Raw genomic sequence first — 22,427 nt, 5'->3', positions numbered from 1 at the left:
AGCGTTCTAAGGTAGATAAGTTAAGGGGGGTAGCATTTGTTATGCAATAGAGGGCATATAACAGAGGCACCTTTTGTTTCAAAAGCCGAGTCTTGTTTTCGATCGACTAAATTTTAATTATGTCTTCACTGACGTGGATAACAGGGAAATAAAAGGTTAAGGGGTTCGACCTCAAAGCGGAGCGTCCCAGTATAAAACTTTGTTGAGACCCCCTCCCCCCCCCCCCCCCCGGGACTTGTTACAACTAACTCTTTTAAAGAATAGACAGTTCCAGACGCCTTTGAACTGGAAAATCAGCACTGAGAAAATAAATCATATGTTTGTGGAAACGATGTAAGAAAAGTGTCCAAAGAGCCCTTCTGTTCAGTTGTAAACTTAGTAATAATTCACCCGTTAATTTCCTGCTTCATTTGAAATAACCCTGACCGGGTCGCCGAGGATTGGCTAAAACAGTAGATAGAGTTTTCATCACAGGCAACAGAAGTTGATTTTGTTTCTCGGCACGCTAAAACTAGCTGACGAGAATGGAGTATGGAAACTAATAACTCACTAACGACCTCAATGTGGATTTGCCCTTAGGCCGTTAGCGTCAGTTTAATTGCTTCAGAACCGTTAAAGCTGGTAACCAAAACAACAGAAATTGCACGAGAAAAATTTACAACTGAAGCAAGCAAAAAAAAATACTAGTGAGGATCGTCCCTTATCCAACATGACCCTTCTTTAGGTTTGGAGCAAGCGAGTGCTAATTTTGGCGGGAATACTGATGGCGGCTGCAAGAGTACTGGCCTTCAAACGTACTACAGTATTTTAGAGCAGTTATACTTATAGCATTTGTGCAACTAAACGATTTAATTTTAGTTTTCGTTTAGGAAACGCAAAAATTCAAAAACACTTTTAAAAAGGAGAGCGAAGAGAGTATGAAAGCTTTTTGGGGTAGGTTCGGAATAAATAGTTCAGGACGTTTGCCACCGACAGCGGCGTTGTTGCAAGGTGGCTTGAAAAATGACTTTAATAATTAAAAGTATGCTAATTTATTCCGATAATTTAGCTATTTCCCATCTTCAGCGTCCTAAAAATACAGCCGAAGTTCTCCTTGCGACACTCTCATAAGCGACCACCTCTAATTACAGGCAGCATTCAGACAAACACCGTTTGAACTGACTTTTAAAAGCGCTGTAATGTAAAGCTTTCTAAAGCAACAGTTCCCGTAAGCGGACCTGTCTTGTAATCACCAGCTGGACCGTTTCATTTGTTTTTAAGTTCTTATAACCGACCACTACGTCGACACTTAAACAAAAGCATTAACTTCATGATTCAAATTTGGGGTAATGCAGAGCAAAAGCGCGAATGGTTCGTTGATTTGGAATGATCAAAGTTATTAAAAAAGAAACTCCTTAATATTCTTTTAGCTAAATGTTTTCGTAATAAAGAACACATGCCAAGGTGCTTAACAGCCCATAAGTTTGTGTTGCTGCTAGGTAAAAATCCTGGTCGAGGGTGAAAAGAGAGTGAGAGACTGGGAAGAGCTCCGGGCGTGTAAACAGACTGTTTCTTAATCTAACATATTCCCAGGTTTTTTGCTAAGCTATCGTTAGTGACCGCCCTCATATCCGTCTAAATATGGTCGCTTATTAGCGGTCCATTGAGAAACGGCGAGCACTAGTTGCGTAAAATTTACATAAGAAACCTGAAACTAAGGTTAAGGTTACGAGAGCTAATTTTAGCAACTGCCATTCAGCTAGCCATAGGCAACCAGAGCGCCTAAAATATGAATACCTACAGCAAAATTTATTGTCTTTGGAAATAGCGATGAGTGAAATTTCCCAACTAAGTTTTCGGCTTTAGTCCGTGGGTGATAAAATGAGGATCAAATATAGTTTAAACTTCAATGGCGGAAGGCACAAGGGGCAATTAATATGTATTTTATCTATAACTGAATCCAAGTCGAAGGAGGGCCTTCTCCGATAAAACTGACGTTAAAACCGAGATGTTTTAATTGTTCAGTTACAACTAGGCTCCCATATCCATGCAACTGACTATCTCAGCTTGATATATGTTAGTTACACGAGTTATATGAGGACACGCAGTGAATTGCATTAATTAATCGAGACAGTTGATTACTTGCTTCAAGTCGCTCAAACAGAAAACAGTTATACAGCAAACATGAAGAACGACTTCGTAGGAAAAGATCTCAAAGTTTGTTTCCTTAAATTGTTTCTGTTTTTTTCTTTGACGATTCTTTGGATTCAAGGTACGTCATCTTTGTAAGTTAGACATAGTAGCACTTTCTCGCTATATGTGCATCAGTACATGCAGTAAACCGGAAAAAAATATTCCCTATTTAGCGTCGCTCTCGGTCCTTGTTTCACAAGTAACAAGAGGCAGGACATCTCTGCGTTATGTCACTAATGTTTTAAAAAGAAAACCTTACGTAAAGCCCCCATAAGCACCAAGAAGAAAACAAGGTGGGTTATTTTTCAGCTGTGATAAACGGGTCTGTGTTTGCAAAGTGGACATCGACTGTAGACGCCACAAAAGTAAACAGAAAAATGAGTCATTTTCTAATTATTTTTTCTTGCATTTGCATATAAAAGCTAACTGAAAACGACGTGCCCAATAACAAGAATCGATCGTTAACAAAAGAGACCGAAACATTTTCTTACAAATCGTTAATATCGCCGGTTAATAGAGAGGAAAGATTCACGGGCGATTGACATCCTAAATGGCAGAAAAATTCGATTGGCAATAAATGTCTCGCTAACAAAATCACTATATACTATATAGCTGATTATATATATTCCGCAAGGTCATTCACTGTTTTTTGTTTTAGTTATTTGTTTGTTTGGTTTCTTTTGTAGCTTTTTATTTTTGTGGTTGTATTTTGCTTCTTTGTTGATTTGTTAGTTTGTTTTCTTTGGTGGGGAACCGGTTGGACTAATCAACTTCCCAACGTGCTAAAATACAGGCACGAATGTAGAATGTAATATTACAGCCTCCACGTGGCATTGCTCGTTGCATGTTAGGCTCAATTCACCTGCAATTCGTTAAAAATGATCAGAACAACAAAACAAATATCAACAATACAATTTGTGTAGCAAGTCAAAAAAATATCTACTGCCTATATCCTACTCATTCAACATCACTTAACAAGGAAGTCATTGATGATTTCGGTGGGAACTGCAACGGAGACTTTGTTAGTGAGGGAAAAGGGCAAGGTTCTGTCGTCACTATACCGCCGGATAGGTATAAAAAGGGAGTATCCGGCATAGTATAAATGGCAGCTGCACGAAGCTGGAACAAGTTGCTCACAGACATATCGAACATCGTGCTGGAGCGGTTGGCCGAGAGAGCTTGGTACACTAAATCCCAATCCTCACTCTGAATATTTATCTCACCTCTTCTCTTATTTTTCGCTACGTTCCCAACACCTGTTACATACATATATACATAATCTTTAATTAAACACGATAAATTTTAAACCTATAAAAGCTTGTGGGGTCGTGTGTTTAAGAATTAAACTAACCTAATCTACATCAAAACATATATACAAATTATAGCGGAGCACCATGGGTAAGAAAATGAAGTAATCTACCCATCCGAGAAAATTTGGTAATCACGTGACCGTACACCGACTGACCGCCCGCCCGAGATTGCCCGAGAGACCGTTCGTCCGCACCACAGGTATACCAATGTTTACTCTCACACTTTCTAGCTACTTTGGGAGCCCACTAATTGCGCATCAACGTTGTGATCAATTGACAGCTGTCAAAACCAGGTATCCGCTGACCAGTATCACCTGACCGTATCGCGGCCTCAGGTGTCGACCCATCCATGTGGAATATTTTTTTTGATGCTATTCGGTGACAAGTTACTAGTTTTCAAATGATTGCAGGCTCATTTTTTAATTCATATGAAATATGTTGTGTTTTTTTCACTATGGCCCAGCACTATTAACATTTTGATTTCAAACTGAACTCGGACGCGAAAATTCAGCCAGTTATTTGAGAATGCAAACAGGGAAGACAAATTCTTTCCACTTTTCTCACCATAGTCACGCGTTGGTCACGCTTCACGTCCAATTTTTATGCTATGATTGGTTAAAATTTGACAGGTGAGTTCATGCAGAAAATTTTTGCAGCGTCTTGCGAGTTGTTTACTTTGACAGAGTTTTTAACTATCTTTTTGCCCTGGATGTACAAAATAAAATACAGCTGCTATCAAGAGTCTTCTGTTATTCATGGCTGGTTTGTTTATTGTATTTTTGGTCGAGAAATGCGCAACTTGTCAAAGTCGGATGGCATCGTTTTTGTTTTTCACCTTGCTGGATGAGTAAGAGAATTATAAAGGCTCAAGCGATCCTGGCCTTACTTGACAGCTTGCAGGAGCTGCATCTCGAAATATGGTAAGCCTGAGTAATTATTGTATTTATATCTAATTTCATGAAGTCGAGCGCAGTTTATGAAGCTAGTTTATGCACGTTTGTATTAAGATTTGAGACACTAATCTGCCATAGTATGAGGTTTGATATAAGCTTACAGAACTTTAAAAAGCCTTAAGTCGATATTTCGCCGCGAATAGAAAGAAAAAACTTGCCGAAGAATATTTAGTTATAATTTTGGCTGCAGAAATAACGCTTTGAGCGAATTTCTTATCGCAAGTTCATCTTTGAAAACAGCAAACACCGGGAAGCCGGCGGCTTAAAACCACGGGGGGGGGGGGGTACTGCCATACATTACCTATACGGGTATGTGCCGCCCAACGGGGTCGTGATTTTGAAGTTCCTGATTTAGAACGGGGTATCCATGTAGGGAGGCGTTTTCTAGAACGGGGTATAAAAATTGTGGATCACGGCTTTATCTTCTGCTTAAAATTGTTGCTGATTATGAAGAAGCATTTATTTGATGTATAAGTCGAACAAATAAAGAAATATCTTTTTCAAAAAACAGAGCTATTTCAATTTACAAACTTTCTAGAACGGAGTATAAAAAATTGGCCCATTTCTGGAACAGAGTATCAGTTTTAGGGCGAATTCTAGAACGGGATATAAAAACTTGGCCCATTTCTAGAACGGGGTATCAATTTTAGGGGAAATTTTTTTTAGAACGGGGTGCCAATTTGGAGTCCTGGGCGGCACATACCCACCCCAAATATACCCAAGTGCCCCCCCCCCCCCCCCCCGGGCTTAAAACATAAACTTACTCTTTAAGCTTAAAGACTCAGGATTCTTAGAGACACTTAAATACTCATTTAGTTTCGTAAATGAAAATTGTTGTCTCTCAGTAAATGTTCTACCCATTGTTAGTAGTCTCAAAAGTGCAATTTTCATCGCTTTGCCGTTTGTTTTCAGTCGTTCATGATCATCGCTTGCCGGAGTACTCTAAATGCCACACGTATCAAACGCTTTTGAAGATTACACATCGTTATAAAACCATTAATAAAAAATAAAAACAATAAATCCTTTATCATGTGGAAGCGTAACTCTTTTAAAATTTCTTTGCAAATTTGGCGCTTGCCAAAAGTTAGAACCGGCTGACTGTATAGGTGATTTTGGAAATTTTTTGAACGGTTTCGCTAAAGGTCCACGCGTGCTTTGATAGTCCTGAATATTGAATGAATGCAATTTGTCTTGAAAAATTGTGAACTACTGCATTTTGTACGAGGTCTGTATGATAAAAACAGCGCCTCATAGTACTCTTTCTCCTCAGATGTGATGTATATTTAAAGTATAAAAGGATGGTTTGCACACACCCAGATTTTTTGGCAAGAGTTTGTAAAGTAAACTTGTCGAACGCAAAAAATTCGGCCTGATTTGTTTTCCAAGAATTTGTTTTCCACGCTTAACCTACTGTGATCAAGAGCCATTATTGCTCTTAAATGCGACCGAAGATTTTTTTTGGGTGTACATATAAGGCTGTCAAGTCGATGCAAGATTTGTTTCACTCTAAAATCATTTAGCCTTTCCCTCAAAAGTCACATGAATGTGCCCTTAAGTTAACGGATTTGCGGAATGCAAGTTTATGTTTAATTTAAATTATAAATTTATTAATGGGAACTTCGCTGTTAGCCCTGGCTAAATGTATATATTATATATTATAGGGACACAGTGATCAGTAATATATAAAATTCTGTTGTCTTCATCTTATAGTAGTTGCAGACGTACATTCAAACTTGAAATCTATAAAATAATCTTCAGCGCTGACACGCTTCCTGAGGGTCGCAGATGCTTCCTTGTCATTGTAGTTAACAAAGTTTCATAACGAAGCACTTCTATATGAGAGAGAATCTCGGCGAGAATCTTTCATGTATCTTGACTCGTACCTTGGTACGAGAAGACGGTTCGGCCAATGTTCTCATACATTATATCAGGTAAGATAGATAGATAGCCTTTATTTTAAAACGATGAGTATTAAAGCTACATGAGCTTGTGGGGTCGTTTGCAATTAACTAATTACAACTAAACTAAAAAAAAAAAAATAGGGGTATATACAGACAAAACGTTTGAACTAAATTAACGCTTACAAATATGAAATTATGAGCATAAATTTAAGTATATACAAAGTCACCTTTTCTAAAATTACAAGTGGATGCAGACGTTATCGTAAAGCTGAATTCATTAAAATTAGCTTGAGATTTAAGCTTTAGCCTGAGATCACGATAAGGAATGTTTTTTGTCAGGGCACTACAGTTGTTGGTCACTGCATTCCACAGGACTGAGCCTCTAAACGCGACAGAGTCCTCATGTAACGCGTGTTGAAGCGTGGAACAATTAAAGAAGGGCAAGTCCGGGTTGAATAGTTTGTGGCCCGTTTCTTAGAAATCAGGTCGATTAATGTGACAGGTAACCTATCGTGGAAAGCTTTATGAAGACAGATAAAAATGGCTAAGTTATAATAAATAGACAGGGTCGGCCATTGGGCCCGTTGTAGGACATCAGCAGATGCCATGTCTTTCGGCAAATGAAAGATAAGTCTCGCAGCCCTGCAGTGAAGTCTTTCCAGGGACTGAAATAAGTCGGAACTGCAACAGGATCCCCATAATATAAGACCATAGGTCACTGAAGGCAAGATGACCTTAAAATAGAGGTCCTGACGAACGTTTCTAGGGAGAAATCTCGACTTCTTAAGTAATCCTAGTTTTTTAGCAAATGATTTTTTGAGTTCCAGCATATGTTGAGTCCAGGTCAGTTTCTCATCGACGGTCATTCCCAGTAATCGTGATTTCGATACCCATTCAATCGTAGAATTTCCGATAAAGATCGGGGGAATGTTAACCGGGGGATTTCTTCTAGAGATTAGCATGGCCTCACTTTTACTTGGGTGGGGTGTTAATCTGTTAATGAGGCACCACTCGTTTAATTCACGAAGTGCAGAATTTAACTTGGCAATACCTTTTTCTGCCGTGTCACTTTTGCAGTAAACCGTTGTGTCGTCGGCAAACATATAGACGGATCCGGAAGATACTGAGGACGGAAGATCGTTCGTGAAGAGAGCGAAAAGTGTCGGCCCCAAGACAGACCCTTGAGGAATTCCAAAAGAGATCGGTACTAACTCTGAAGTTGATCCATTAACAGCTGTGTATTGCTGTCTTTCCTTCAAGTAACTTTTAAGCCAATCCAGGAGTAGCCCTGATATGCCAAAGTCCCTTTCCCACTTTGTTTCGAGAATGGCGTGCGACACACTATCGAATGCCTTTTTAAAATCTATGTAGGCAATGCTACCACTAAGCCTGCGTCCACAGCTTCTCTCCATGTTTCAGTAAGTTGTATTAGTAACAGTTCTGTTGAAAATCCTGCGCGGTATGCCCATTGTTTGTCCGTGACTAGATTATTAGCTTTGTATACATGACGAACAATTGCGTCGTAAGGATTCGCTATGCGCCCTATAAAAATGTCTAAGAACATCTAACTTGTAATGAAAAGAAAAGGTGGGCCACTGAACTGAGCACGTCCTCCGAATCCATATCCTTAGGTAAAATGTAAATTAAACGTGCCGCTCTTCAGTGAAGCCTGTTCACACTGGGACAAAGACTGGTAGAAACTTATCCAAAATGTGACAATCCATTTTCAATATCGGCGCCAAGCAGCTTCACTCCGACACAGAAATCGCTACCGCACTCACTTTGCATCACCCGCTCCACCTAAGAATAGACATGGAGGCCTGTTCACACCCCATAGGAAGTTAGCTCAGGGTCTGAGCTTGACGCTGAGACCAACCAAGACGGCAAGTCTCCTATGAAAATTCTCACCGCTGGGTATATTCTGGGCCTTTTTGAGGAACGTTTTCAAAAATTAGGCTACATGTACATTACAGGCGATCAGAGGACTGCGATAGTTCACGATTTTTCCGTGGAGCGTTCATACGCGGAAATAACTGTTTTTTCAATCCAGAAGCTAATTCCTTGTTAGTAGTATAGGAGGGATGAAATTAACCTCTTTTTTGGGGAGGATTCTCATTAAGGTGGGGAGGAATACATTAACGTCGCTGACGTCATAGGCTATTGTCTTGATCTCATGAATAAAATGCGCAGGAATCTCATTAACTTGCGGTGGAATCTCATTAACATAAGGTCGTGTGCTATTTTAAGTTGCTTTAGGTTTTCTAGTTACTTTAAGGTCGATAGACGTCTTCGTTTTCTATTGGTTAGTTAGAAAATAAGAAAAGTTTTCATTGGTTAATTCATAGTGCCTGAGGAGTAAAGTCAAACTTGTCTCTGACTTAAAATCACTGAGACGTAACGTAATTATGCAAGTCCTATTTCCTGCTGCTGCGATTGTCCTGGTTCCGGTTCACTGACTTTTGGCAGGCAAATCGTGCATATTAATGAGGGCAAAGACAAACTAGCTCTTGTCCTATTTGCTGCCGCTGTGATTGTCCTAGTTCCCGTTCACTGATTTTTGGGGGGCAAATCGTGCATATTAATGAGGGAAAAGGAAAATTGCTCTTTTTTTTACACTGCAAACAATGTTTTACTTACCCCTCTCCTTTTCACAATTTTGTTATTTTCCTTCCGCAATTTTTTTATTCCCATTTTTCCCTCCTCCTCCTCCTCATTTCTATTGTTTTCCCTCCTCCATCACCACCACCACCACCACCGCCACCACATTTCTATTGTTTTCCTCCACCACCACCACCGCCACATTTCTATTGTTTTCCCTCCACCACCACCACCGCCACCACATTTCTATTGTTTTCCCTCCACCACCACCACCACCACCACCACATTTCTATTGTTTTCCCTGCACCACCACCACATTTCTATTGTTTTCCCTCCACCACCACCACCACCACCACATTTCCATTGTTTTCCCTCCTCCTCCTCCTCATTTTTGTTTACCTCCTCCTCCTCCTCCTCCTCCTCCTCATTTTTATTGTTTTCTCTCCTCCTCCTCCTCCTCCTCCTCTTCCTCCTCCTCCTCATTTTTATCGTTTTACCTCGAAAAGGCCAAGTGGCTAAAATCAGGCCTATATGGCCAAACTCAATGTGATGGTCCGATTTTAGCCACTTGGCCTTTTCGAGGAAAAACGATAAAAATGAGGAGGTGGAGGAGGAGGAGGAGGAGGAGGAGGGAAAACAAAAATGAGGAGGAGGAGGAGGGAAAACAATAGAACAATTGAAATGTGGTGGTGGTGGTGGAGGGAAAACAATAGAAATGTGGCGGTGGTGGTGGTGGTGGTGGAGGGAAAACAATAGAAATGTGGTCGTGGCGGTGGAGGGAAAACAATAGAAATGTGGCGGTGGTGGTGGTGATGGTGGAGGGAAAACAATAGAAATGTGGTGGTGGTGGTGGTGGTGGTGGAGGAGGGAAAACAATAGAAATGAGGAGGAGGAGGGAAAAATGGGAATAAAAAAATTGCGGAAGGAAAATAACAAAATTGTGAAAAGGAGAGGGGTAAGTAAAACATTGTTTGCAGTGTAAAAAAAAGAGCTATTTTGCCTTTTCCCTCATTAATATGCACGATTTGCCCGCCAAAAATCAGTGATTGGGAACTAGGACAATCACAGCAGCAGCAAATAGGACAAGAGCTAGTTTGTCTTTGCCCTCATTAATATGCACGATTTGCCTGCCAAAAGTCAGTGAACCGGAACCAGGACAATCGCAGCAGCAGGAAATAGGACTTGCATAATTACGTTACGTCTCAGTGATTTTAAGTCAGAGACAAGTTTGACTTTACTCCTCAGGCACTATGAATTAACCAATGAAAACTTTTCTTATTTTCTAACTAACCAATAGAAAACGAAGACGTCTATCGACCTTAAAGTATCTAGAAAACCTAAAGCAACTTAAAATAGCACACGACCTTATGTTAATGAGATTCCACCGCAAGTTAATGAGATTCCTGCATTTTATTCATGAGATCAAGACAATAGCCTATGACGTCAGCGACGTTAATGTATTCCTCCCCACCTTAATGAGAATCCTCCCCAAAAAAGAGGTTAATTTCATCCCTCCTATACTACTCTTGTTGTTTCGTGAATTCTTTGCCTTGACTAAAACAATATCAGTGTATGATGCCTCAGAAATTATGGAAATCAAATAATTCGTTAATGTTCATTAATGATCATGACGAAAATAGTTTCGATCAACAACAACAATAAGTTTTATTTGCATTACTATAACAAAGTAATACAGTATTGCAAAAGCTACTTGAATTTAATTATTGATTCCTTTTAAAATTAAATATTTAAAATAACTTTAAATATAATAATCATTGCTTATTTTCAACCATCAGTGGGATTAATTGTTCTTATTTGCTGATAAGACTCAGTGTCAAATCAGCCATTGCAAAGCTATCTTTTGAGAAGCCCATTACTTTACCAAAGAACAATAACCAGCCAAAAAACATATTACATGGGCTGGGATAGTGACTTTCACTCGGATAGTAGCAGGGGCACCCAACGATTGTTTTCTGTATGATATCTGTTCAGAGAACCAAACATTGCCTGAAATTTTCTATTATTTGAGCACGGCTACAAATTTCTAGGTGACTGTTCCATTCATGTACAATTTTCGAAGCTTACCTAATAAATTCCCTATCGAATTCAAAAATGCGATGGAGAGAGGAATGAGAAAAATTCTCACTTTTGCAAAGCGTTAAATCGCAACTAAAATTTTCGGGAAAGTAATACTGAAGCCCTAATAATTTCGAAAAGACTCAAGTTGCCCTTGGACGACCGAACAGATACAAAGTTTATAGCACCATTCTAGAGATGTGAAAGTACTCTGGATAGCCTAAAAAATGTTTTCAATGTATTTAGGAGGAAACTGTCGATGGGTGCCCTGTAGTAGGTTTGTCAAGAGTTCCTGTGGAGGTTTGTGTTAGTTAACCCTTTAAGCTCCAGTATCCACATACAAATTCTCGAAACTGATCTCCATACATTTCCTTTACGAATGAGTTGAGAGAATTTGATAAAAGATCAAGACATTTTTACTTGGGTGATCATTTTAGTAATTGTCATGACTTTTCTGTTGACAATGTATGGATATTGTTAGGAGAAAATTGATCTTGGTCACTACTTGGACTTAAAGGGTTAATGAATATTTGGATCAATTTAGGTTTCTGGGAAACTGCCCACCTATCCCTCCCCTAAGCTAACATTAACACTTACTTCTCGCTTAGGGCAAAATGATGGCTTAGGGGAGGGGTTGGTAGGCAGTTTCCCAGAAACCGAAATTGCGAATGTTTGATGAAATAAAGAATTTCCCTTTTTATTCTTTCCTTTTTTACGCGATAGATGTGTCACCCACAGGGAACCTAGACTGTGAAATAAGTGCACAGAAATGCCAACCGCCTTTTCAGACAATAACAGTAACGCCCATCGACTCTAAAGTGACTTTGAACTGCTCGATTAAGAATGGGGGAAAAGTACAAGACATGACCTGGCAGTACCTTGAAAAACACCTCAATGCCAGTGACGCCGGTCTGTTCTTACAACAAATCGATTCAAAGAATAGAAGTCAGCCACGTGAATGTTTTTCTATAAAATACGCCAGTGAGTATGTTCTTCTTTTGCCTTGTCTGTATTAAATTGATGGGGATAAAAATATCATAATGCGCCCATCAGTTTTTTTGTGTGCGTCTTTTTTTTTAAATAGATTATAACGAATCCTATGGATGCCTCGTAACAGGTTTAGGCAGATTCAAGCTCAGCTGAGGCAATTTTTACGGTTGGATTGATCGTAAAAACGGTTGAAATTATAGCCAGCTAAATCACCTCACTTGAACATGGTTCACCGCTGAACTCTAGTTGCTCATGTCATGCTGAAGGGCAAGCAAAGCAAAGGGCCATGACAAACAACAAACAAAGGAATCATTTCAAATGATGTTAGCTTTTTGTTTGGCTTGACTCAGTGCGTAGGGCCTCGCTCTCCAGCATGGCAGGTTTGTGCCACAAAAATGAGTTACTGCAAAGGGCCTATTCAACACGAACAAGGCATGGAGTAAAACATGGTTGGTTGGAATGTGTCGGTAAGAGAGATGACTGTAGTTATCTTAAAAATCGCGAGCTAAGCAACGACGACGACGACGGCAGGCTATTTCTCTTGGAGTTGAATTCTTAAGGACTTTATTCAGGATCAGAAAGAAAAAGGAGAATTTGTCGTCGTATGTTCACTTTCTCTATAAAACGTCGTATTACTAGGTTTCACTTCATAGTCGTGCAGTCAACGTCAAAGAAATGTACTAAGAAGCTTGACGCACGTGCAGCAACTGTTGTTTTCATGTTAAAACCAATTGTTTTTTGACGTCGTGGTGGTTCAGATTTTCACCTTTCAGATTTTGATATTTTTTTGCACTAATTCAAGAGGTTGCTATAAAAATTACAAATATATTACAAAAACAACAAGAAGAAAACCAGCAAATTACATAAGTCCTGCTCAAAGGTGAAATGTGCGCAGTGGCCAAAGGAGCTTAGGCTTTCGAGTTGGTCACTTAAGCTCCCTAGTTTAAGTGACTGGGTGCATGACTTATGAGCTTTGAAATTAAGACGAAGAATTCCTTCTCAGTTCCAGTTAAGAGAGTATCTAAAACAAGTTCTCCCCTTGACTACTATCCTGACACGAGAGAAATAGAAATGAAGTGTACCTTCAAGGGATGGCCTCGTCCTCGTGTAGTTTGGTACAATCCAAGTAACAAACAAATCATCAACGGATCTGAAGGTTTTTACATCTCAGAGCAGCTGGTTGGAGAGGATACCTTACGTTCCCTTCTCCGTAATGCTGATATCCAAGAAAAACACGAAGGGGCTACTTATAAATGCACTGGAATGAACAACATTACCGGCTGGTCTAGTGAAAAATCAGGGTATATTGACCTGAATTATCGCTGTGAGTCATTTAATTTCTTATTTCTAATACTACACACGGATGCGCAAAACTACCTCCTTTGAAGCAGGTTCATAAAAAAACATAATACCATGTTTCCCCTGTAAGCAATGGAAAGTATCCCATTTAGACTAAGAGAGACAGCTCATTGTCTCTTGATTTAGACGGAATTAAATATTGGGTGTTTCAAATTTCAAATAACAGATTAACTTATTCCTAAATGAATTTAAAAAAAAAGAAACCGACAATTTCGTGCCACCTTTCTCTTTCATTCAGACTAAATGGACGCTGGAATTTTTATTTGTTTACCCCTCGGGTCACAAGGGATAGGTAAATAAGTAAATAAAGAAAGAAAGAAAGAAATAACGATTTAGTGGAGCTAGCTCATCCACATAGTGGTTCTTTGTCTGCCATTCTGGCTCAAATTTACCCTGCGCAGCTGGCGGGATTAACGTGGGAGTGATGTGTGGTTTTGGCGGCAATGGCGTAATAAGGGTGAGAAGCAACAAAACTCAACCCGGCCGGCCACATATGATGTTGCTTGAGGAATCAAGCAGAGGACAGTCATTAATGAGAGGGGATTGTTCTCACCGGAAATCCAGTAGAACCTCTATACAACGAAGTCGTCGGTATAATTCACAATTATTCCACTTTTTCCACGAGTGTGCTTTGGATATGAGATGGTAGTTAGCCAACGAGGCGCGTAGCACCGAGTTGGCTATAATCATCTCATATGCAACAAGCGCGAGTGGAATAATTATTCTATTAAAAACGCCCACAAAATATCGAGAAATCTTCCCGACTTTATTTGTAAACCAACCGATTTTCATCTTGTTTTTAATTTTGAGCAGACGCGTACAGTTTCCATATTTGAAGAGCATGGTATAACGGCTCCTATACCATGATGTTTAGGCCAATCAGAGCACTAGAATTGCATTATCCAATTATTCAATTTTTAATGAAAAGCGATACTCTCCGCCCCAGAAATAATATAGTCAAACCCCGTAAATCCCGACACTGAAGGGGCCGTACTGACCGTACTAAGAAAGTGTCTGTATAAACGGGGTGACCTTATTAAGAGGGTAGAAAATGAAAGGGCTTTCTTTCCCCAGGGACAAATCAAACTGTCCGTAACAATGAGATGTCTAAATTGAGCGGGTTTCCATACTGCAGCGGGATTTGACTGTACAATAGAAAAAGAGAACCTCGATATAACAAAACCTCTTTATAGTGAACGTATTTTGCCAGTCTTTTGGGTCTTCGTTCAGCTGTTCGTTACATCAAGATTCCAATGTAAAGTTTTATGTGATTGTTGAAAAGAGAAAACGAAACCCCGAATAGCTATTGAAATCAACACTTATTACTGAGCACAGGTCATATTGGTGGGAGGTAAGAGAAGTGGGGTTCATCCGATCAACCGATCGTTAGAGCGTCTCTAAAGACGGCCTGACGAGACAAGACGCAAAGGAGGAAACCAGTGGGATAAACAAAATCAACACGTAAAAGCTCCAGAGCGTTGTGATGCTCCATATATTGTCACAAATATTCAGGAGGGGAGGGTAAGAGTAAGAATGTTACCCCTTACGGTTGCCCAAAAAACTGGTAACCATTTTCAAATAATATTTGCTCATCATATCTTCTTATCATCTAATGCAGGTATCATCCAGGCTCCGCAGATTTCGTCTCCCCAGGTTATGGTGGAAGCCTACTTCAATTTTAGCTTAAAGTGCTTAGCATTTGTTAGGCCAAGCGACTGTGATGACAATTCTTTACAGTGGTATTTTAACAACAGCTCAGTGAAATTAGAATGTAATGAAAAGTATAATATACAAGAAAGGAAAACCAACACCAGATGCAAAACAGACTTCATTCTCACCATTGTTAACGTTACTGAAGCAGACGAGGGAAAGTATAAATGTCAGTATCTCTGCGACTTCGGCAATTCCAGGTCTTCAACTATCCAGTTGAAAGTATTTCCTCCTTCAGAAAAAGGTACTGATACTTCTGTGATATCTAAAGGTATTGTGTCACGAAATTTATCAAATTTAAAAAGTGGAAAACGCCGCCAAATTGAGTGAAACATAAAAATAACCGCTCAAAACCCAAGGGGGGGGGGGGAGGTTACAGTACTTGTCTAAATGTGTAACTTGTGCGGCAAATGTGTAATTTTCGCGATCCCAACTTAGTCGCTTTCTATTTTTCATCTGCAGTACAAACATTCTGGTACGTTTGCTAACCATAAATATGGAGAACTGTCTTACCCCAAAAACTCCGAAAATGTGCGACCCCATTATAGTCAATCCAGTCGTGAAAATGGGACCCCATCCAGCGCCACATCCCCATTAGCCTCTTATAAGGAAGTGCCCCACCCCCCTCCCCGCCCCCTCGGGCTCAAAACAGTAACACAGCAAATGCAAAAGGAGTCATGTCATGTGAGGACAAGCTTGAAGGGTTGAAACTGCTTTCAACTGAGTGTTTCATTAGAAAACGAAGAATCCAATCCGAAGAATAACTCCCAATTGTGTAACAGTAATTTAATTCGAGCTGAAATCAAATTGTCCAAATATGTCTTATTCAAAAAATATAATCAAATAATTGATACATGAAAATAGAAAAAGCGGAATAAATGCTGATAAAAGCTAAACGTTTACACAAGCGAAGTCACATGGTTCTTGAAACAAACTCAATTTAAGCTACTTCAATTCTGTTTAAAAGGTATAACGAAAGAAAGACTAAATTAACAAAACGAAGGCAACATACAGTTAACTTACTTCTATGGCGACTGTTTTCTTAAATGTCCTTGAATAAGCATTAAATCGGTCCGGGCAGCAGGCAAACTGTTAACCCTTTGATCCTTGCGGTACGGCGGTCGATAAAAAACTTATAAAAAACTCGAACAAAGCGGGTACTTTTGTGGTTCCTGTTGGGCGTTTACGGTTTTCCTACTTTTGTTCCTTGAATTCCTTGAATAATTCTTTTATTAGGTTAACACTGCGGTTTTTGACAACTCAAATAGCCTAAAAGTTTTTCAAAAGTCTTTTTTTACGTCTGTAACGTTTCATATAATGTTTGGGGGACAAATGTGTTTGACATGAAGCAGCGATTTTGTCATTTGCGAGTGATTTCTTAACTTACGCCGAGTTCCATTGAAGAAATTAACAGGTGGACAGCGAATTCCATAAATACGTGCACTTGAAATTTCCTTTTAAACGGATAGGGCAATAGAAGGATAAAGTTTACTTCTGTTTTTGAAATAATTATAGTGTAAATTAGTATAGGTAATAGCATGATTAGTAGTGATATTTGGCATAAATACCATGAGTTATATTTCAAAATTGTTATACGTAATTTCACGAGCCGGTAGGCGAGTGAAACTTGAGACAATTTTGAAATATCACGAGTGGTATTTATGCCAAATATCACTGCTAATCATGCTATTACCTATACTTATACCACTACACGAGAAATTTCTGCAATTCGATTGGCTTAGAGCAGTGGTATTTCATCTTAATTTGAAATACCTACATGTGAAAATTACAAAACCTTTGCGGGTAGTAGTATAAACAAATAATAGCATGATTTTTACGTGATATTTGGCATAAACACCACTCGTGATATTTCAAAATTGTCTCAAATCTCACTTGCCCAACGGCTCGTGAAATTACGTATAACAATTTCGAAATATCACTCCAAATCATGCTATTACCTACACAAATTTCTGCTCGTGCGGCTATTTATTACTAGGTGGCAGACAGCAACTCCGTCGCAATACCCATGCGGAGGACGACGGCGACTCGTAAAACCCTCCTTTATCTGCATAATCGTTTCACATGATACAGTAGCGGAATCAGAATCCAGCATCTGGGTTGAGTAATCAGTATTAGGTTCCAGACCGCTTATATCTTAGGGCAGGTTTTGCATATGCGCAGTTGGATTAAAAAAATGACTAGCAAATGTTCCTTTCGTGTTGTTGTTTAAGACCAGAATATTACAATTTTGGCAACGAGGATGGCACTTGTAGGTCAAGTTGGAGAGTATGTGGACGGTAAAAAAGATATTGCAAGTTATATCGAAAGAGTAGAATTGTATATTGCGGCGAATTATATTGAGGCGGATTACAAAGTTGCTACGTTTATAGCGTTTATCAGAGCAGATGCACATGACGTGCTGCGAAATTTGTTAGCCCCTGAACGTCCTAAAGATAAGTCTTTTGTGCAACAGTATGAAAAGCTGACTGAACGATTTGGAAACCCAGCTCTAATTTCAGAGCCACTGATCAATAAGTTCCTGGAGATATCAGCAGATCAGGATGAAAACAATTTGACAACTCGCGCAATTCATGGAGCAGGCTTTAGACCAGCAACTAATATAAAGAAGATTTTTGCAAAGCTACCTCCAAAAATTGCAGTAAGGTGAAGCAGGCAAAAGGTAAAGCTACAGCCCAAATAAGTACCCTTTGCGACCTAGATGAGTGGCTGAAACCGAGAGTGAAGTCAAAGTGATAGCCTTTGGTTGCTCCAGTAATGTAGAGAATCCTGAACAAGAGAAACCCAAGTCAAATCCAAACAAATCGAAGTGGCTCAGGAGAAAGAACAGGCGAAGATTCATGTAATGTTTTGTCAGCTAAAAAAAACATGTGCTGACATCGTATGAAACTTGAAAGAATTAACTGTAAGTTAACGATGGTAATTATAAGAGAAATTGGGTTTGTGCTTTGGATGCCATAGTAGAAGACATCGTCGGCTGAGACATTCCAACCTTCCCAAGAAGCCACAGGAGAGACGTCATCACCTGGAGTACCAACTAATCTACACGAGTTATTGAGGTTCTGAAGAGGCCGTAAGTATACCACGCCCTGAAACGGTAGCGCTGCAGATGACACCCACCATATTGATGGTGGGTCTGGGTCGTCCTTCGACTCCTTCCTGAAGAGGAGATCGCTGAACAGATATACTTGGTTTGTACGCCCTCTGTGTTGCTGCTTTTTGAGCGAAGTCGAATGTAACGGACAGCAAAACTGTAAATTTCCTCCAACCTTTAGGGTATGAATGGGAGCAACAAGGAGCAATTATTTTTTGTGGAAATTGTGAAATGAAAGCAATTGATTGGTCGGTCAATGCAAGAAATTAGATCATAATCGCGACCTGGAGATCATGAAGCCAGTTCAACATTTAGTTCTTGATTGAGAAGTGATTATTATGAGGAACTCATTTTACCACTTAAATATCGCAAAGGACATCTGGGGGAGTCTGTAAGAGTAAAGAAAACCACTCGCATAGACAATAGTTGGAAATGTCTCGTATAAAGCAAACTAGGGTCATGACGCTTGCCATGTTTACACATCCCATGCGACCTTTACTCTAGAAACGAGGGACGATGAGCTAATGCAGAAGATGTGGGGCGAAGACGTTGTGCGAATTGCTGATCAAAACAAGCGCTTGACAGCGGAGGAGGTGCTTGCTGCGCGCAAAGAGGCACAATCAAGGCGTTATGCTGAGGGACTCTGAAGTGGCAATTCCATGGAATGACGAAGATACGCCGTTGTGTTCAAACAGAAAGACTGCTGAAGACCGATTTATCTCTTGAGAAACACCTTCAGCTAAGGCTAGAGGTTGCTGAGAAATACTGCCAAGTGATAGAAGCCAAGGTATAAAGGATGAATCCAAGGGTTACTTCGGGATTACATCCAGTTGGTACCCACCTCATATTCATGTAGTGAAAAAAGACAAAGAGACCACTAAAGTGAGGATAGTCTACGATTCAGTAGCCCTATACGGAGGAATAAGCCATAATAGCATATTGCCTTGACCAAAGCTGAGCAAGATGTTTTTTATGCGCTATTGCGTTTCCGCAGTTATCTTGTGGCCCTGGTAGCAGATCTGACGGAAATTTTCTCGCAAGTTACCATGGCAAGGAAAGACGGAGGGTACCACTCCCTTCCTGTGGGGGTGGAGGTTACACCTCTCTATACTTGCAGAAGTTTATGAAGCAATGAGCTTGATGTTCGATGACCGCGTTTCACTTTATCTTGCCAGTACGTTGTGCGATAACATGCAGGAGATAACAGAAATGACCACCCGCTAGCAATAGCCATAATCCTATTACAGGTGTACGTGGATGACATTATGACTTCATTGAGCACTAACGATGATTACAGAAGCGATTAAAGCTAGAGAAGAGCTAGGGGAGCCACTTGAAAAGGAAGGCTTCAAACCGCGGTCTGGGGGTAATAACAGGCCAGAACTGCCTTGCATGAAAGCATAAGGAAAGCAATAAGATGCTGAGACGGATGTGTTTAACTTCAAGTTCAATTCCCTGCAGGATGTTGTCTATACCAAGCGAAGGTTCGTAAACAAAATTTTCTATGCGTTTTTACCCATCACAGATGCTAGAGGAGGGATGGATATGCAGGGAACATGGTTACTGGGTTTAAAATAGGACGACTCAAAGAAGACGTATCAAGAATGGTTCAGTGACTGATGAGTTACCAGAATTTTTCAGAGGACAGCTTTCAAGGTGCTATCACATTGGTGAGAAAATTGTTGTTGACACATCTATTCATACAATGGTAGACGCGTCGCTGTTGGCAGATGCAGATGTAACTTACGTTGGGCATAAATATGAAGATGCAGCTCGAGAAGAAGAAGAAGGGAAGCAGGTTAGAGCTCTTGGCAAGAAAGAAAGGTGTAAGAGTTGTTAGAGATTCCCTTCGAGAGCTGTACACTCTGAACAGATAGTAAGGGTGTTTTTTTCTGGATCCAGACTCAGTCGAGGAGGTGTTAGACTCTGTCGCTAGCGAAATATTTAACAATTATTCCTGCATGGAGCCCGAATGGGCTCTGAGTCAATTGCCCATGAGGCCGAAGGCCGAATGGGCTATTGACTCAGAGGCCATGAGGGCGAGAGGGGTAATTGTTTTAGTAAAATCCAACTAGTTGGTAAAAAAATATCGAGACAAAACAACTTTAGCTAGTTAAAGCTAGACTTCAATCCATTTTTGCCGCCAAAAAGCCCGCGCTTTTCGCGACTAGTGGGCTATAACATATAGCCTAGTAGTAGCTAAACCAATCAGAACGCAGCATTGATAATAGACCACTAGCTGGATTTTACTAACAAAGATTTATCACACGCCTAACCCTCGACAGTGGAGACATGTACAATACTTATGGTCGCCAACTGAGCATCAAAGATTTATCAGATGCCTAACCCCAGATAGTGAAGAGACTTACGAGACTTTTGGTGCCAACTGAGTATTGGAAATTAATCAGACGTATATCTAGAACCTCAGTGAATTGGCGTTTGATCCCGGGAGCCGTTGGATACTGATTCTTAACCTGGTAAAGCTGCTCTGGAGACACTGGAGAAAAGAGTTTCTGGCAACACTTAATACCCAAATGAAACGGAGGAAGGCGACGGACAACCTAAAAGTTGGGGATGTCGTGTTCGTTGTCGATCAAAATGCTCCAATAGGTCGGTGGTAGTTTTTCCGTATCAGGATGGACAGATACGCGTTGTGTAAGTGAGTATAAGGGGCCAGAGGCTTATCCACCCAATAACACGACTGTGTCTATTGAACGTCTCTGACCAGCCATAGTCGTAAAGAGAGCCGGGGAGCTGAGGATCCGGAGCTCCTTGTAAGCTCCAGGTGATACCCCTGCGTAAGGGACTGGAACTAGTCAAGTACAAAGTTCCCTGAGCACATGGGAAATTGGCTGTTGTGTGTTCTCGTTTGAACCAGGCTTTGGAACAGAATTTCTCACGCCTGGGAAAATCCAAGTGGCGAGTTTCATACCGCCATGTATGTTTCGAGATTTTTGCAGGTACACCACACCTTCCAGGGGCTTTACCTTTCTTTGCTGCGTTGATGGCATCCAACAGTTCCTTGAATTCATGTTTTTCTTCAAGGCATGCAATGTTTAAGGGTCAGCAAATAGAACTATACCAGGAAACGCGTCGGCGAAACAGGTCAGCACGATATCAGTATATGAATTTCCGTGGAATAACTGCGAGTTTGCTCGATTTACGCCCACTCTTAGGTCTGCTCTAATGTTCCTCCCCGAGAAGCGACTTTTTGGGGGATCATTTCCCAAACAGCGGCTGGTAATCAAGCCTAATTGAGAGTCAATATTATTCGAACTCAGGGGCTCTCAGGGGTTGAGCTTTTTCAAACTGTTATCGGCGAAACACCTGTAAAACAGATTACATTTAATATTAAATCGGTGTTAGAAATATGTTGATGATATTACTTACAATCGGAAATATGCAGTATGAATACTAGAAAAAAACACTTGATTTGTTAAAAACATGGAATCGTTGGGTAATGATGACGTCTCAGCCCTGAACTCTGCCAAGTATGAAATGGTTAAGGATGACGTCAAACAGAACTAAATGCCCAAAGGGACCGCTTGGGATTATTTTGTGACATTCACTGCACTTTTATACTTCTACTGTTTTGAGTTTCGTCTGTTCAGTGATATTCTGTGAAGCAGCTGTTTTGAAGCTATTAAAAAATGCAATTTACATTTGTTCGTCTCATTTTGTTCTCTTAAACAAGCGTCATAAACTCTGACCACGAAAGAGAAACTCTCGAGTTTGACCAAAATTATGGATCGAAAAAAACTCTGTAAGCGTGGACTTACGTTTTGAGAGGCGAATAACTGTGTATAAGCCGTTTGAGGGTTTGCCAGACACATGTATATCATTCACAAATCTTCTTTTGGATTAGCTCTCCCTCACTACGTGAAACACATCCTAATGCAATCGATACAAGTAAATCTTTGATTGGACACGATTTTACAGACACAAATCACTTTGGGGAAATTATTGAAAGGCTCAGTCCAAAAACAAGCAAGTTCCATTAAGTGAACGCTGGAATCAAGCTAGCTTATTAGCAGAAGGATGCACGATTACAGGCATTTGCTGACAATTCATTTCTGTGCTGACGTATTCCCTCTTTACAATTTTCCCTTTTCATTTCCAAAATCATTCTCCGGCTGTTAAAATGAATTGCATGTAAAAAGTGCAAGAAGAATAAAGGAAATTACACCTTCTAATAACATCTTTCCTTATAGTTAAAGTTAAAGTTAAAGGATACAATTGACCGAAA

The 22,427-nt window shown here is 40.1% G+C and overlaps 1 protein-coding gene across 1 annotated transcript in view; it reads left to right on the top strand.

Annotated features, from left to right (window-relative positions):
• The window catches only part of LOC140932198 (uncharacterized), a 51,382-nt gene that overhangs the window by 20,645 nt on the left and 8,310 nt on the right, over nucleotides 1–22,427 (top strand). Inside the window, exons 3-5 of the mRNA XM_073381838.1 lie at nucleotides 11,734–11,991; nucleotides 13,004–13,324; nucleotides 14,978–15,313. Coding sequence (XP_073237939.1) covers nucleotides 11,734–11,991; nucleotides 13,004–13,324; nucleotides 14,978–15,313 — 915 coding nt within the window. The remainder of the gene's footprint in view (nucleotides 1–11,733; nucleotides 11,992–13,003; nucleotides 13,325–14,977; nucleotides 15,314–22,427) is intronic.

Source organism: Porites lutea, chromosome 3, assembly GCF_958299795.1.
Source record: "Porites lutea chromosome 3, jaPorLute2.1, whole genome shotgun sequence".
NCBI lineage: Eukaryota > Metazoa > Cnidaria > Anthozoa > Scleractinia > Poritidae > Porites > Porites lutea.
Note: the sequence above shows the minus strand (reverse complement) of the source record. Positions and strands in the feature narration are given on the sequence as shown.